Source organism: Piliocolobus tephrosceles, chromosome 8 (assembly GCF_002776525.5).
Source record: "Piliocolobus tephrosceles isolate RC106 chromosome 8, ASM277652v3, whole genome shotgun sequence".
NCBI lineage: Eukaryota > Metazoa > Chordata > Mammalia > Primates > Cercopithecidae > Piliocolobus > Piliocolobus tephrosceles.
Window position 1 is genome coordinate 128713491 of NC_045441.1, and position 14447 is coordinate 128727937.

Here is a 14447-nt window from a genome sequence, read left to right on the forward strand (position 1 = left end):
TTAAATAATCTCGGCTGGGCGCAGTGGCTCACGCCTGTAATCCCTGCACTTTGGGAGGCCGAGGCAGGTGGATCACCTGAGGTCGGGAGTTCGAGACCAGCTTGACCAAAAAAATGGAGAAACCCCGTATTTACTAAAAATACAAAATCAATCGGGCGTGGTGATGCATGCCTGTAATTCCAGCTACTTGGGAGGCTGAGGCAAGAGAATCACTTGAACCTGGGAGGCGGAGGTTGCAGTGAGCCGGGATCGTGCCATTGCACTCCAGCCTGGGCAACAAGAGCAAAATTCCGTGTCAATAAACAAACAAACAAACAAACCCAAAATACATTACTTGTAACAATAAACTCTTTGCTCTTACGACAGGTCTGGTTCCAGGATAAATAAGCATGCCAGGCGGGTGTACAGTGATTTCAAACAGTTTAATGTAATTCCAAGACAAAGTGTGATTACATTTCTACACATATACAATATGCATATGTGAGTTTACAAATTTTAATTAATAAGTCGTTTCACCTCGGAGACCGAAAAAATGATCAAAAAGAAACTGTGAGTAACAAGCTATAACATAGTTCACCACAATGGGACCCCCCTTTTTCTCACCCTACAGTTAGTAATGTTACAATTAAAATAACTATATTCTTCTATATTTTTTTCTGTTAAAATCATCTCATAAATTTACAATGCTATTATTAGTTTCCAAGACTAATATAAATTCACTCCATTTTTCTACAACGAAAATGATTAATTTAGAAGCACACGACGTCATGATGAAAAACACAAGCATTTTAGTAGCAAGGACTTGATCAGTTAAGAATTAGTTTTCTTGTAAAACATTCTAAAGCCAAGTAAAATATCCATTCTTATAACATACCTATAATATGAGACTAAGGAATAGGTTACATATAGGTCTACAACACATTGGTTTGTCTTTAAAAAAACAAAAGTAGACATTTATAAATAAAAAAGAGGGACAATTCACATAGGAAAAAGAGGTACACAAGAAAATACTGTTGCACGCAATAATTTTCACACAGATTAACATGGATTAACACTTTTTATTACAGAAACTGTACGGTGAAGGAACACAACAGACCAGGGCTTTCATAGGGTTATTGAGATTGAGCTGAGATGACCTGGGAGAGAAAGATCTAGGTGAGATGACCCTGGGGAGGGAGCCACGTTCCTGGGACCTGGCGACTTAGTGTCACCAGGTCTCCTCTTCCCTGTTCTCATTTTGGGGAGTGAGTCTTTCTATCCAGTGTCCTGAATTCACGGGCAGTTGAAAGGTAAACATTTCTACAGATCCGTTCTCTTTCTATCCTAATGGATACCATTTTTGGAAATGTGATAGAATATCAGAGGCCGCAGCTCAATACATGTGGTCAAAGCAAAACGGGATGGAAAATTCAGTCACTCTGATTTGTTGCCCCCGTCGCCCACCGATGCGCTTGAAGCTGGGACCCGGTGAGAGCAGGGTTACCCTACAGGGCCTGCTGGCTCTGCCATGGTGAGGTGGATGACAAGGGCCTGGCGCCACGCCTCAGCCCCATGTGTGCGGAGTGGCCTGGGACAAGGCCCATGCACGTCCAAGACACCAATGCTAACTCCGACCTCTAAAGAGCTCTTCCTCCTCCTCATCCATAAAGCTATACTTCTCCTATCAAATTTGGTTTGATATATATACACAAACATATATATCAATATCTATCTCTATACAGTGATTCTGCTAAACTAGAAATTCTGCTGCCCCAAAGTATGACTTTCTTGTCTATTTCATTTGGTTAAAAAAATGCACACACAGAGGATGAAGAGAGGATTTGGGGGCCAGAGATGATTGTGCCCTGGAAAGTCCATGGAAGAAGCTTGAAGTGAGCAGGAACACAAAAGGGAGGAGAGCCGAAACGGGGGACCGACAGACGGGAACATCTGCTTGGGGACCGGGTGGGACAGGACGGGGCGGGGCGGGGGTGCGCTCTCTGTTCATTAGTTACAGGAAGCTAGCAGGGACGTGCATGGTCAAGTCACTTTCTACTTCCCAAGTTCCTCCTCATAACCTGAGCCAAACAATTTCAACAATGACAATCTGTTGCCCCTTCAGCCCAGCAGGCGACTCTTGACAGTTGTGACCACCAGTCTCAAGGCTGACTGGGGCCTTCTTGCCGGCTCTCGCGCTTTCTGGGAGTCCTGGGTGCCTTGGCCCGGGGCAGTGGTGACAGCAGGGTGGAGGCAGAGGTGGCCCTGGGGACAGTGACCCTATATAAGGAAGAGGGCAGGGCCAGGAGAGATTCATTTGGAGATTGGTTACAAGGAAGCTAGGGAGAGCAGAGGCAGAGCCCTTTTTCAGATACAACATACTTACTTTTCAAATGAACAAAAAGGCAATTTCTATGTTTTAAAAATATAAGCCCCAAAAACGACGACACAAAATTCATTTGGTTAATTCATGTAAAGGAAAAAACACCACCATCACCACACAAACAGGAAAGTGGGAGTATCTTTAGGAGGGGTGAGATGAAAACTATTTTACGGTAACATTTCTACCAAAAGACTGTCGTAAGAACACACTGTCAATGCAGTTCACAGGGAAAGAGCAAAAGTGGTATATTTTTTGTATCTTTTAAAAGCTCCCTGGTCCCAGGTGTTTTGCAGTTTTCAAGGTCTTCTCTGCTAAAGGAATGCCCTTTAGGTCACAGGAGATCCTCTGCAGTTTGGTGGTGGCACAAGAGAAAGCAAAAGAAACCAAGACTCAGGGAAACTGCCATCCCCCCCGTCTGTCTCTGCGTGACAGTGGGGCCCATCCCCAACTCAAAGCATCTCTCTTGTTCCAAACATGATGTCTGTTTAGAGTAGGTCTCAATGGACCAGGCTGAGCTGCCCCCGTCTCCGCCTTCCTCTCCTGCTCAGCCCTGACCATTTCTGAGAGGATGCTAAGGTCCCCCTCCCACCGAACTAGGCTTTGAGTCTAAGCTGGACAATGAGTAAAACGTAAACATAGCCTTTTACACTGATTTTGCTTTCAAGGGGAAAACGAATAAATGACAGCAGATATATGGAAAACCCAGCCAGCGACCATGGGAATAGGGGTATATGGTCCTCCCCTACAAAACACTGATCAAAATATCATCCCGGGCCCAGAAGTAGCAGCTGCGCCTTCATGGTCACCTGAATCCCAGTCTCTTCTACTGCCTGGTGCCTGGAAATCAGTGGATCTATTAATAAGTTAAATATTCAAATCAAGACAAAAACCAATGAACCAGGTTAACTGTTCTCAATGACTTCTCCAAGACGTCAGAGAGAAGGCCTTGAATTCAAGTGTTTAGATGACATGCATGAGACCTTTGCATCTGGCCCGGGCTGCGGACTCACAGATTCTCCCTCCATCTCCCTCCAATCTGGATTGCTTTTCACGTTCTCTCGAGTTCACATGGAAGCTAATAATCCAGAGGGCGGTGCACATGCTGGACTACAGAAGAGTCTGGGACAACACACCTGCCTTGGGGGAGACGCAGCCTGCAACTAAGAGGCATTCGCTGGGGTTTGCGGATGTCAGTTATAAACAGAACTTTTCTTTAAAAAGTACCAGTCTAAATGTAAACTATAAAACACTTTACCTATAAAACGTAGCCAGAAATATGCTTAAGTATCCACAGTCAATAGTTTAGTTTACTCATTTAAAATGTGACTCTCTTGATAGCTTAGAAGGCTAACAGCATTTTACAGTAGCTAAAAACATATATACTTAACATGTGCATTTGAACATCACATTTGAGTACGACACACAAAGAATAATCTCTTCCTTGGTTTCATTTTTGTTGTAAAGATGAGCTATTTTCAGAATTCACTTAAGCAACGATGACCGGGGTATGAAGTAATCATTATTTTCAGCCCACAGAGAATTCATAGTCTTTAAATTCCAAGATCAAGCTGGCTACATGATTTCAAAAAAGGCTAAAACCAGGATGAATGCCCACATTTGAGGTAATTATTGCCATTAGGTCACAGTTTGTGTAAGATAATGTATCTAAAACCTTCTTAAAAAAAATCTTTAGGTGTTCTGCCAGAATTCCAGAATACCTATTGAAACCAACCAGGATTTCAAACTCCGATTAGTTGGGTTTGCTTCCAATGGAGTTAAAAGTTCTAAAAGATTCTAGAACTTGTGTAAACTACCTAAGAATTTAGGCAAACAAGCCTGGAGCCAGTCAACAAAGAAGGTTTTAAACGAAAAAAGGAACAAGAAACCCACTGAAAACAACCGAACACATATTTCATAATAAATGAGAATAGTTCTTTTAAACAATTAAAAATCTAGTCCTAAGCATTTCTAAATTCTCACCATCTTTCAACCAAAACAAAAATGCATCTGTATTTCTGTTAATCTCATACCAGGGCAAGAGACACTCCTTCCTTTTATCATGAAAGCTGGCTGGTTTTCCTGTTTGTACAATTGTTGCTATTTCTTTGAGAAGAGTATCTATCTCAAAAGAAAACGTTCTTTTGTTCCTCTAAGTCTTGTCTTTCTTCCACCTCTACTTCTTTTTTTTTTTTCCTTTTTTTTCTTTTTTAACAGAAAGAAAAAAGTTCCTGGACACCAGACCCACATATGGTATTTACAAATTTGGTGTGAACCCTGCCTCTGGTTCTGCCCAGAGCTGAAGAGTGAATCTATCACAGAGATCAGAGCTGTCAGGATAATTATCAAGTGCAGTAAAAAATAGCATTTTGAAAAAAATATATACCTTTAGTATTGCCTTTCTAGAATTAACTATAAGCAAGAAAAAATTATTTTTTAAAGAAGAAAAGAATACTTCTTTTTCACTCTTACTTATAAGAGCTGGTTGTAGCAGCACTACTAAAGCTAGTTGGTATGCTGGAAAGAAATCTAAAAGGAATTCTACTATGAATCAAAAGAAACTCTCCAGAGATTTTCTCTAAAAATCAAACTAATTCTGCCCCTTTTGCCTAAATCCAACTCAGAAGCCCCCTCTTTGCACAGTCCTTCAGCTGAGTCCCACAGTGCGCGGGATGGCCCAGGGTGATGCTGTGTAAAGGCCTTTCTCTGCTCAGACATGCAGGAGACAGCTGCAGCCAATGGCTGCAAGCTCAGTTCTGGAGCTGGGCAGACTCAGGTTCAAGCCCTCCTTGCCCCTCATGAGCTGTGTGGCTCTGCGCAGTTTCCTTGGCTGTAGGGGGACTAATACTGCCGATCTCACAGGGCTGCTGAAAAGATGAAACAGGACGACCCGTGAGCAATTCCCAGCACAGTGTGTGGCATGCAGGAAGCGGGAGTATCGCTAAATGGTTCATAGAAATATGAGGCCACGCATTGCTATTAATTTAAAAAGTTAAAAGATTAAAAATCACATCTCAGGAAGGGCCTCATTAACAAAAAACGGCACCTTGGGAATTCTGGCCCATCACTGCTTTATCCTTCCTTCAACACCTGCCACTTCTCGGAGCATCTGGTCAGCTCCCTTATCTATAAATGGGGGCTGTTATCCGCCTCCCTGTGGGGTGGAAGTGGGGGCCCCTTGAGACAACGCTCATAAAGGCCTTGGCCCGGGAGCCGTGAAGGTATTCAACAAATGTTGGCTATTATTTACTTGAGAGATGTTGCAAATTTTAACAAATAAGGGACAGTCGGTGCCATGTTCAGCACAGGGATCTGAGATGAGGGGCTCCCACAGGCTTGGGCAAGTCCAGCAGGGGGCATCAGAAGATCCCCTCTGGTGCTGGTGTTCTGGGCCAGGAGACCTGCAGGGGGCACTTCTCCACAATCTCTCACTGGGTCTGAGCAAAGAACGGCCTGGAGTTCTTTTTTGAACTTTTCGGAAGCTGCAACAAAGACACGAGAAACCTCTACTATGCTGGGTCCCTCTAGTGAGCCACGGTGCCAAAAGCCTCCAATAGGTTTCTTTTGCATTTAAATCCTGTTTCACCGCCTTCCATTCTCTAGTGGCCTGAGATTTTACTGAGTCTGGTCTGTGGAGATGAGAAGTGAGAGTTCTAAGGCATCAAAGTGGAAAAGTACCGCTATTCCGAGCCCAGCCCCCACGTGCTCTACGTCCCTGATGCAGCTGAACTCCTGGCAGCTCTGCTTTGCTCGCTCCCATGGTGGCCCGGGATTAGTCAAGCCCACCGATTGGTACGGCTCCTTGTCTCCCAGTAGCAGCAGCATCCAAGGGGTCTCCTCCACTCCTCTTAAAAGAATAGCACAGTTTTGAAACAAATACATTTAAAAAAAAAAAAAAAAAAAAAGGACAGAGAGGAAAGAGAAAGACGAACAGAATTGCATCACTAATGATGTCATTATTGCCTGGAAAGGAAGGAGGGGAAGGCCATTTTCTCCATCTCTGGAGGCATCTTTGAGAAGGGTTCTTTGGCTAAAGAAAGGAACAGCTTCACCTTCCTTTCCAATTTGGTAAGGACATCTCTGGCCTGCTCAAGTTTGAAGCTTCCCCGTCAGAAATCTGTAACACACATCAGAAGGAAAAGACAGACAGGGAATGAAGCCTGCAAAGTCCCTTGGGCTGGAATGTCTCGTGGCAAAGTCACTCCTGCTGGCACTGTGGAGTCCCAGGCTGGCCTGTGGAAGGAACCCTGGCCTCTCTCGAATTCTCTCTGCTAGTTGACAGCACTGAGTCATTTCCTTCTTTCCATTTTCTGTCCTAGTGGCTACCTGACAGGCCAGCAAGAGTGGTGGTCCCACACCCCACCCTGCCCTCAGCATCAGACAAAGAAAACCTGGGACGAAAGCTGGGGCGAGCCGGGGCCCCATGTCGCTCTCTCAACCTTATAAGCCATCAGTAATACTTCCCGAAGCCTCCTCATCTCCTCCCTCCAGTTTCCAAGAAAGTTTGTTCCACTCACTCACACACGCTCACACGGCCTAAATCTTCCACCCCAAGCTTGTTCCAATATGAGTGTTTGCCATTCCCAAGGTCCAACCAAGGGAAATCGTTCTGTCGGCAGCTGGGCTAATCTCCCCTTCCCTTCCTGACGTCCATTCGTCTCACACGTTGGTGTCTGGGCAGGCTGTCTTCTAGGTTGAAGAGGACAAAGGTCAGCTGGCTTCCCCAGCCTGCGAACACGTCAGCCACCAGGAAGACTAGAAAGGCTAACAGTCCAGGAGATGAATGCCGCTTTGCTCCAACCCTTCTTTTTCCTCTGAATTCCACTGACCGCACGCTCCACTTCACAGTATTAATTGGCATCAAGCCTCGACTCTCCCACCCCCTTGATCTGCTCGCCCACTTCCCTTGGAAACATCCAAAACATCATGAAGAGGCCCTAAGCACAGAGACATGGGGGCCCGCGTCCAGACGGGCCAGTCAGAACCCAGTGAGCAGCAGAAGCAAATCGCCCTGCGGTTCACCAGGCTCCAATTAAACACTCCTTCATGACCTGACATTTCAAATCTTCCCCTCTTCCTCTGAACAATGTTTCTTCAAAAGGGAAGGAGGGAGCCCACGAGAGACTAGAGGATGCTCTAGATGATTTGTGGGCTAAGAAAGGACTAGATTGGCATCCCTCTGCTTGAGAGCTTGGTCCTAGTGACAGCAGCCTATTTGCCAAGGTGACCACATGGCAGATTCGGCCAGGTATGCAAATGGGCTTTCAGGGAGCTGGCCTCTCCTGCAGGGAGCCTCTCCTGGGGCTTCTGATGTGGCAGCTCCATGCATGGGGTAGAGGAGGCCATCGGGTGAGGACTAGGAGGATGTGCACTAATGTCTGCTGAGCATCTGTGGGGCTGGCATCGCCCAATACTTCCCTTCCCTTCCCTTTGGTGAAGCTGGCTATTTCACCCCTTTCTTCATCTGGGACCTAGCACTTTGTGGGTCTGGGGATAGCGTGTGAGCACCCAGCACACACAGCACAGTGCACTGAGGATGTGGCCGGAGCCCACTTTCAGAGGGGGCACAACCTGTGATGCCTGAGCAGCCACCCAGCTTTGTTCAGGGTTTCTCTGGCCTCTTGCCATCCCTCCACCCACTTCCAGCTGGCTAGAATTGGGTGCTGGGAGCATGCATCACAGGGGGAGGGGGCAGGCTGAGGAACTGGGTGGTGTGGTGAAATTTCCTGGGGGAGGTACCACCTGCCAGTCACTCTTACGCCACCTCACTGTGCCCAGCAGCTTCTGGGAGGGGGCAAATGTTTCTGCAGTGAAGAATCTAACCACGCCCCAGGTGCGCAGATGGGAAAAGGGTGGATGTGTGGGGAAGCGGCTGGGCTCACCTCTGGGAGGGAATTTTCTTGCTTCAGTATCAGAGGCAAGCCAAAGATTTAGTTAACAGATTTCAGAAGCACAGGAGAACTCTGAGGATGTGGGAGAGAAGCCAGCTAAGGGCTGGATAGTCAGTGACTCAGCATTCCCCGAGCCCACGAGATGCCACCTGACGTCGCATCCCAGCTCGCTGGGATCTAGAAAATGGCAACCTTGATGATGACCATGTTGTCAGAAGCCCAATCAAGGCTTTGATTCTTCTTTAAACTTTTGTTCTGTGGTGGATCTTTCTTGACGGCTCTTGGTGGGATAGAGATGACAGAAACAATTTTCCTACTTCTTAAGTCTTTCCTTTTTTTTTTTTTTTTTTTTGCCTGACAAAACTGGACATCTGGATGTCCCTCCAGTCTACTCACACACTCACAGAGAGAAGAAGTCTAAATATTAAAGAGAAAACACAAAGATACTTGGAATAAACGTGCATTTAAAACCCTGACTAAAATATCAACATAATGATCATAATTACAATGGTAAGAAAAATAATTAGTACAATATTATCTTTATGAGCAGCATGGAAATTTCATTCCTGATCTGGAAGAATAAAAGGAAAGAAAACGTCAGGTGAAAGTAGCCTCCAACTTAAGCAGACAGAAGAATTTTCTTTAAAACAAAAAGAACATTTTAAGCTGTCTTTCCCCCTAAAAGATCAGATCTAGAAAGGGCTGGAACTGAACTGTGCCCTGGAGTCTGGGGGTGCTCTCCAATAAGGCGAACTGAGGCTCATTTGCAGCCAAGACTTGGAACTCGGGATGAGACCTAATGGGCTACTGCTGCCATCTGGCTGCCAGAAAGTCCCTAACAGACGGATTTTCCAGGCTGACCCAGCTGTGGAGCAGGGGGTCCTCTGGCTTGTGTCCTCTGGACCCTTTGCTGCCCTTACCCTCTCCGAACTGACCATTGTCCTGCTGTCTCAGAGCGCTGCACTTCCCCACCTCCAGATAAACACGGTCTTGACAATGGCCCGAGGGGAGGGCATCTCCTTGCTGTAGGCCTCTTGCCTGTTCAGCCTCCAGTGGGCACTTGGCAAGACTGCCCAGCTGTGTCCAGCATCGAGCAGTTATGGTGTCCTTCCTTCTCGCTGGACTAAGCTGTTTCCAGTTTGGGGACCTATTTCTTTGTAAGTGAGAATTTATGGTTGGGGTGGGGAAGTTTCCAGAGTTATTTCACAGCTAAGAGCTAAGTAACGGCTTCGTTACTGAGTTAGTTGGATATCACTACAAACACACCTTTCACAGTAGATCCTTGAAGGAGACTGCAGAGTGAGGAAGTAAAGGGCGGGAGGATAAGGATGGGGCCGCTGACTCGGGAAAGATCTCTTTGCACCTTGGAAACCTGCCTGTGGGGTCAGCTAAGGACTCAACATCAGAAGCAAACAATTAGAACCACCCTTTTCGGCCCCATCCTTGGCCAGATTCTCCTGCCAATCACATTCACATATTTCAGAGTTATTTACTATGAAGACAGAGAACTCCCCACCTCTCCGGAGACACCTCCATCCCCAGCAGTGTCCAAAGCCTGAGAAAACTTCCAGAATGTGTCAAAGGTGCAAAGAGGGCAAAGGGCAGATTTCTTTGGAAATTTAACTGTGTGAATTTTTCCAAAGTGCAGCGTCAGATCCCCGGTCACCCTCGTAAGTGTCCCTCCAACCTCCTGCCCACCAGAACCCTCGGAAACCAAAACCAAAATCATGTCTTGAGCAGACCTGGGTAATGTGAGGAGAGGATTCAACAGCAAACAGAGGTTGGTGGTTGTCTCCGGAGGGAGGGATCTGGCAAGATGGTTAGAGCAAAATAGCCCAGGGAGTCGGAGGAGAGAGTGGAGTCCCGGGCGAGGCTGAGAGCTCCAGGCTCTCATGGTGGGAGGGACTAGGGAGTGCTGCCTAGGGCGGGAGACAGCTGCCTGGCAAGGCCAACAGTCCCGAAACCTCTGGCCTCACAAATGGCAGAGCTGGGGACAGAGTGGGGCAGGGGTGAAGGGTGGGGAGTCTCTCTGGGCCTCCGCCCACAAAGTACAACTCAACTACTGCCACAACTCAACTCCCGCTGTCCCCATCTCCAGACGCACCTGCCAGGCATCTGTCTCCCATATTTCTTTCAAGATCCACGGACTCTCTCCTAGCTCCTGCCGGCCTCCCTGGCATCCTTCCGCTAGCAAACAGCCCAGGAAAGACAATGGGCATTAACATTTTAAAAAGAAAAAGAAAAAAAAAAGAAAAGGCCAGAGTAAACTGTTACAACAGCACAACAGAAGAGCTGAGATTGTGTCTGACTAGCCTCAGTTTCTTGGAGTACCAGTGGAAGTAAACCCTCACGCCGCGTCGCTCGGTAAGGCACTAGGAGGGAAGGATGCAGTGTCAAGACTGCGCCAGCTAGGGTGGCGGCGCCGAGGGCCACGCGGGGAGGGCGGCGCGTGCACACCCACACGCGCTCGCTCACCCGCACACCTGCACCGCCACATTGGTTACATGCCTATGTTATATCGCTTTTTTTTTTGTGCAATTACATTGAGGAATATTCTATTGGTATCATTGGAGTTGAACACAAGGTAGGAGACAAGGGTGCTGAGTGCTACATTCTACTAGGGTGTCCGTGACGACCGCTAGCCCTACGCTATGCGACTAGGGGTGGATTCAAAGAGAAAATACATTTTCAGAAAAGAAAAAAAACCTAAAGTTTGCAACACACATTATTAATGACATTTGAGGAACAACATTGCTTAGGGATTTATCCAGAGTGCTCAGAAAAAGAAAACCCGCCCCGCGCCCCCGGGGGCCTTCCAGTAGCCTGGCCGTCCCCTGTCTTTCCTGACTAGGGAGCCTGGACTCAGCTTCGCCAACCCCACACCAGCTCCAAACATCAGCCTCCTCAGGCTGCAGCCTGACGTTCTGGAGAGCTGTTGACCCTTTCGAGTTCTGGGAAAATCCCTAAATCTTATGTTCAATTAATTAAAAATCTATTTGATTTCCATATCAGGTGTCCCTGACAGCAAAGTCTTCCATATCACTTGCTGCCATATGAAAATAATCTTTGAAAAGTTCATAAAGTTCTTCAAAAACTGGGGCCCCCCGCTTCTGGAATCTTCCTGTTGCTGTCTTCTCCTTTCCAGTTTGGCGTAGAATGGGTTCTTGAGCTGTTTTTTGTTATTGACTTTTTTTTTTCCTTTTTCTTTTTTAAAATAAAAACCATAGATTTCCCACCCTCTATAATCCCTTCCTCTTAAAAATGTTCTCTTCTCTGCTCTACGTCCTCCCACTTCCCGGTTCAAGTTTCACTGGTGTCCCGTCCCGTCCCCCTGCCCCCCGCCCCTGCCCCTTTTGCATTGTTTGTGTGCCGCATCTTCAGTATAAAAGGCCAGCGCCCAGGGTCCCAGGAGCGCCTCCCTCCTTCTCTCCCTCCTCCCTCGGGCCATTCTCTCCCTCCCTCCCTCCCCCCCATCCAGTGTTTATATGTAAGGGTACTGGTTGACCTTGGCGGGGCTCAGTGGGTATCCAGTGTAGACGGTGGAGGCTGGCGAGGCGCTGATGTAGGTCTGGTGGGCAAACTGGGCTGGATACTGACTCGGGTGGATGGTGGGTGAGGGCAGGACCCGGGGGCCCATGCTCACGGGGACCTGGTGGACGATGCTGGCTGGGTAGGCAGTGTGCTGCACGGTGTGGCGCGCTGAGCCTTGCGAGGCCACCAGGTGGGCCACGGTGCCCGTGGAGCCCAGGGCCGCAGGCGCGGTGTAGGTGTAGAGGTGAGGCTGGGTGGGGAGGTGGGCGGCGGCGGCGGCTGCAGCCAGGTGGGGGTGGACAGTGCCGTGGCTGGGGCTGTTGTGCGGGAAGGAGTAGGGAGCCTGGGCCATGGTGGGAGTGATATAGGCCTGCTGCCGTCGGTGGCTCCCGGTGCGGTCCGCGGTGATGTGCTGCTGAGCCTGGGGAGGAGAGGCACCAAGAGAGACGTCAGGGGCTGACACGTGGGCAGGAAGGAATGGGAGGAGGGGCAGGAGGGCAGGAAGGAGGAAGAGAAGGGAAAGACGCCAGAAGTGACAGAAAGGGCTTCCCTCTGTGTGTTGAGAAAGTAAAAATTTACTTGGGACCTGGCCTGGTGGCTCATGCCTGTAATCCCAGCACTTTGGGATGCAGAGGTGGGCGGATCACCTGAGGTCAGGAGTTCGAGACCAATCTGGCCAATATGGCGAAACCCCGTCTCTATTAAAATACAAAAAAATTTGCCGGGCATGGTGGCATGTGCCTTGCCTGTAGTCCCAGCTACTCGGTGGGCTGAGGCACGAGAATCACTTGAACCTGGGAGGTAGACGTTGCAGTGAGCTGAGATCACGCGAGTGCACTCCAGCCTGGGTGACAGAGTGAGACTCTGCCTCAAAAAAAAAAAAAAAAAAAAAATCACTTGGATTGAGAAAGTCCTGACTTGGCGTGCCACTCACCAGGCTGGGGTGATACACGAAAAGCCAGCTGCAAAGTTACAGGAGAAAATATTTCTCCCAAGGACACATAGAAGCTGTGGCATTATCAGGATGCCCCAGGCTGGACTGCAGTGGCATGAACCTAGCTCACTGTAGCCTTGAACTCCTGGCCTAGAATGATCCCCCCGCCTTGGGCTGCCGAGAAGCTGGGACTACAGGAGTGAGCCACCGCACCCGGCCAGGACACTCTTTGAGCAGCAATTGCTTTCTTACTCACTGTAAAATCTTGTTCTCAAAATTGTTGGCTCTCACAACATCTCTACAAAAAATTTTGAAAATTAGCTAGGTGTGGTGGCTCATGCCTGTAGTCTCAGCTACTCGGGAGGCTAAGGTGGGAGGATTACTTGAGTCCAGGAGGCAGAGGCTGCAGTGAGAGCCATGACTGTGCTACTGCACTTGAGCCTGGGTTGGCTCTCAGAAGCACTGCTGTTCGAAGTTCTGTCAGTCCAAATAAAATAGCCCTCTCCTACCTGGAGAACCTAAGTCACATGACAGAGACACAGGCTCCACTGATGACCTGGTGCAGCACTTGGGATAAGAAGCTCTGAACACAAACACCCCATTTATCTCATCTTGTTTCTAGAGAAACAGGGGCCCTGAGTCCACCGTGTGAGTCAGGCCTGATGAAGAGCCCTTGACACAGCCCTGTGCCTGCAGAAACTCGGGTCACTCACATTTCACCTCAACCCACCCGCCTTCCTCCAGGTCCTGGGACAACTCTTACCTTCACTTGGAGGCTGTGGTGTGTGGGCCCTCCCCGCAATGAGTCGGATGCAGGTCTGTCCCTGGAGTCCCAGGCTGACAGGGGCAGGACGCAGTGCTCTACCCTTTGCTGGGTTGAAACAGCAATATGTGGGCCATCCTATTTTTAAGCTCTAGCACCATGTCACTAAGGGCTTTGTAACATTAGACAAGTTGCTTTGCTTTGGGCCAGCTCTCTGTACACCAGTGATATCAACTTCCCCCAGGGTGACCTGTGGTGGAAGAAGCCACCAGAGGTCACCAAGGGCATGTGCTGCCACCTGTGGCCAGGACTGCAGCTCTGTGACGTGGGTGAGGAGGGGCCGCCACAGTGATCCTCTCTGAAGCGGAAGGATGACGGGATGGGGGCTCTACCTGGCCTGGGGCGCCAGCCGTGGGGCTTACCTGGCTGAGATTGAGCGGCTGCTGCTGCTGGAAGTGGGGGCCTGGCCGCTGCTGCCGGTAGGTGATGGCTCCAGATGAGCTCCCTGAAGAGTGACCGCTGGTGGAGGTCACGTTGCTGGAGGACTTGGACTTGTAGGAGGACGAGTGGTGACTGGTGTTGACTGTGGCAGGAGGAGAAAGAGGTCAGATGGGTAGCAGGGTCCCAGCTGCCCAGAAGATGCTACCCCACCAGGGAAAACTGGTATTCCAGGAAGAAACATGTGCCTGAAGCCGGGCAATCACAAATCAGCCTCATCTCCTCTGGACCCACTAGGACTTTGCTTTGACTCTGGACGCAGTGGGGCTCTGGCTCACTCGCTTGGCTGGGAGGGTGGACGGGGCTGTAGGAGGGGATGAAGAAGGGAAAGCGGAAAAGAATCAGGAGAGGCAAGGTGGGCCGGCAGCCTAAGGCCAGGCCCAGTGCTGCTCCTCTGGGAGGTGTGACTTCCAGCATCTGGAAAATGGGTGGGAAAGATCTGCTATAATTTGAATGTGTTCTCTGAAGTTCTTG

The 14447-nt window shown here is 48.8% G+C and overlaps 1 protein-coding gene across 8 annotated transcripts in view; it reads right to left on the bottom strand.

Moving 5' to 3' along the window:
- Positions 1-403: 403 nt before the first annotated feature.
- The window catches only part of HIPK2 (homeodomain interacting protein kinase 2), a 217994-nt gene continuing 203950 nt past the window's right edge, over positions 404-14447 (bottom strand). For 4 of the 8 annotated variants that reach the window (XM_023184939.1, XM_023184938.1, XM_023184937.1 and 1 more), the window contains exons 14-16: positions 13898-14058; positions 13476-13583; positions 404-12199 (exon numbers count right to left, since the gene is read on the bottom strand). In XM_023184939.1, coding sequence (XP_023040707.1) covers positions 11729-12199; positions 13476-13583; positions 13898-14058 — 740 coding nt within the window. In that variant the 3' untranslated portion in view covers positions 404-11728. The remainder of the gene's footprint in view (positions 12200-13475; positions 13584-13897; positions 14059-14447) is intronic. The other 4 variants (XM_023184942.1, XM_023184941.1, XM_023184944.1 and 1 more) reach the window with 1 other exon arrangement.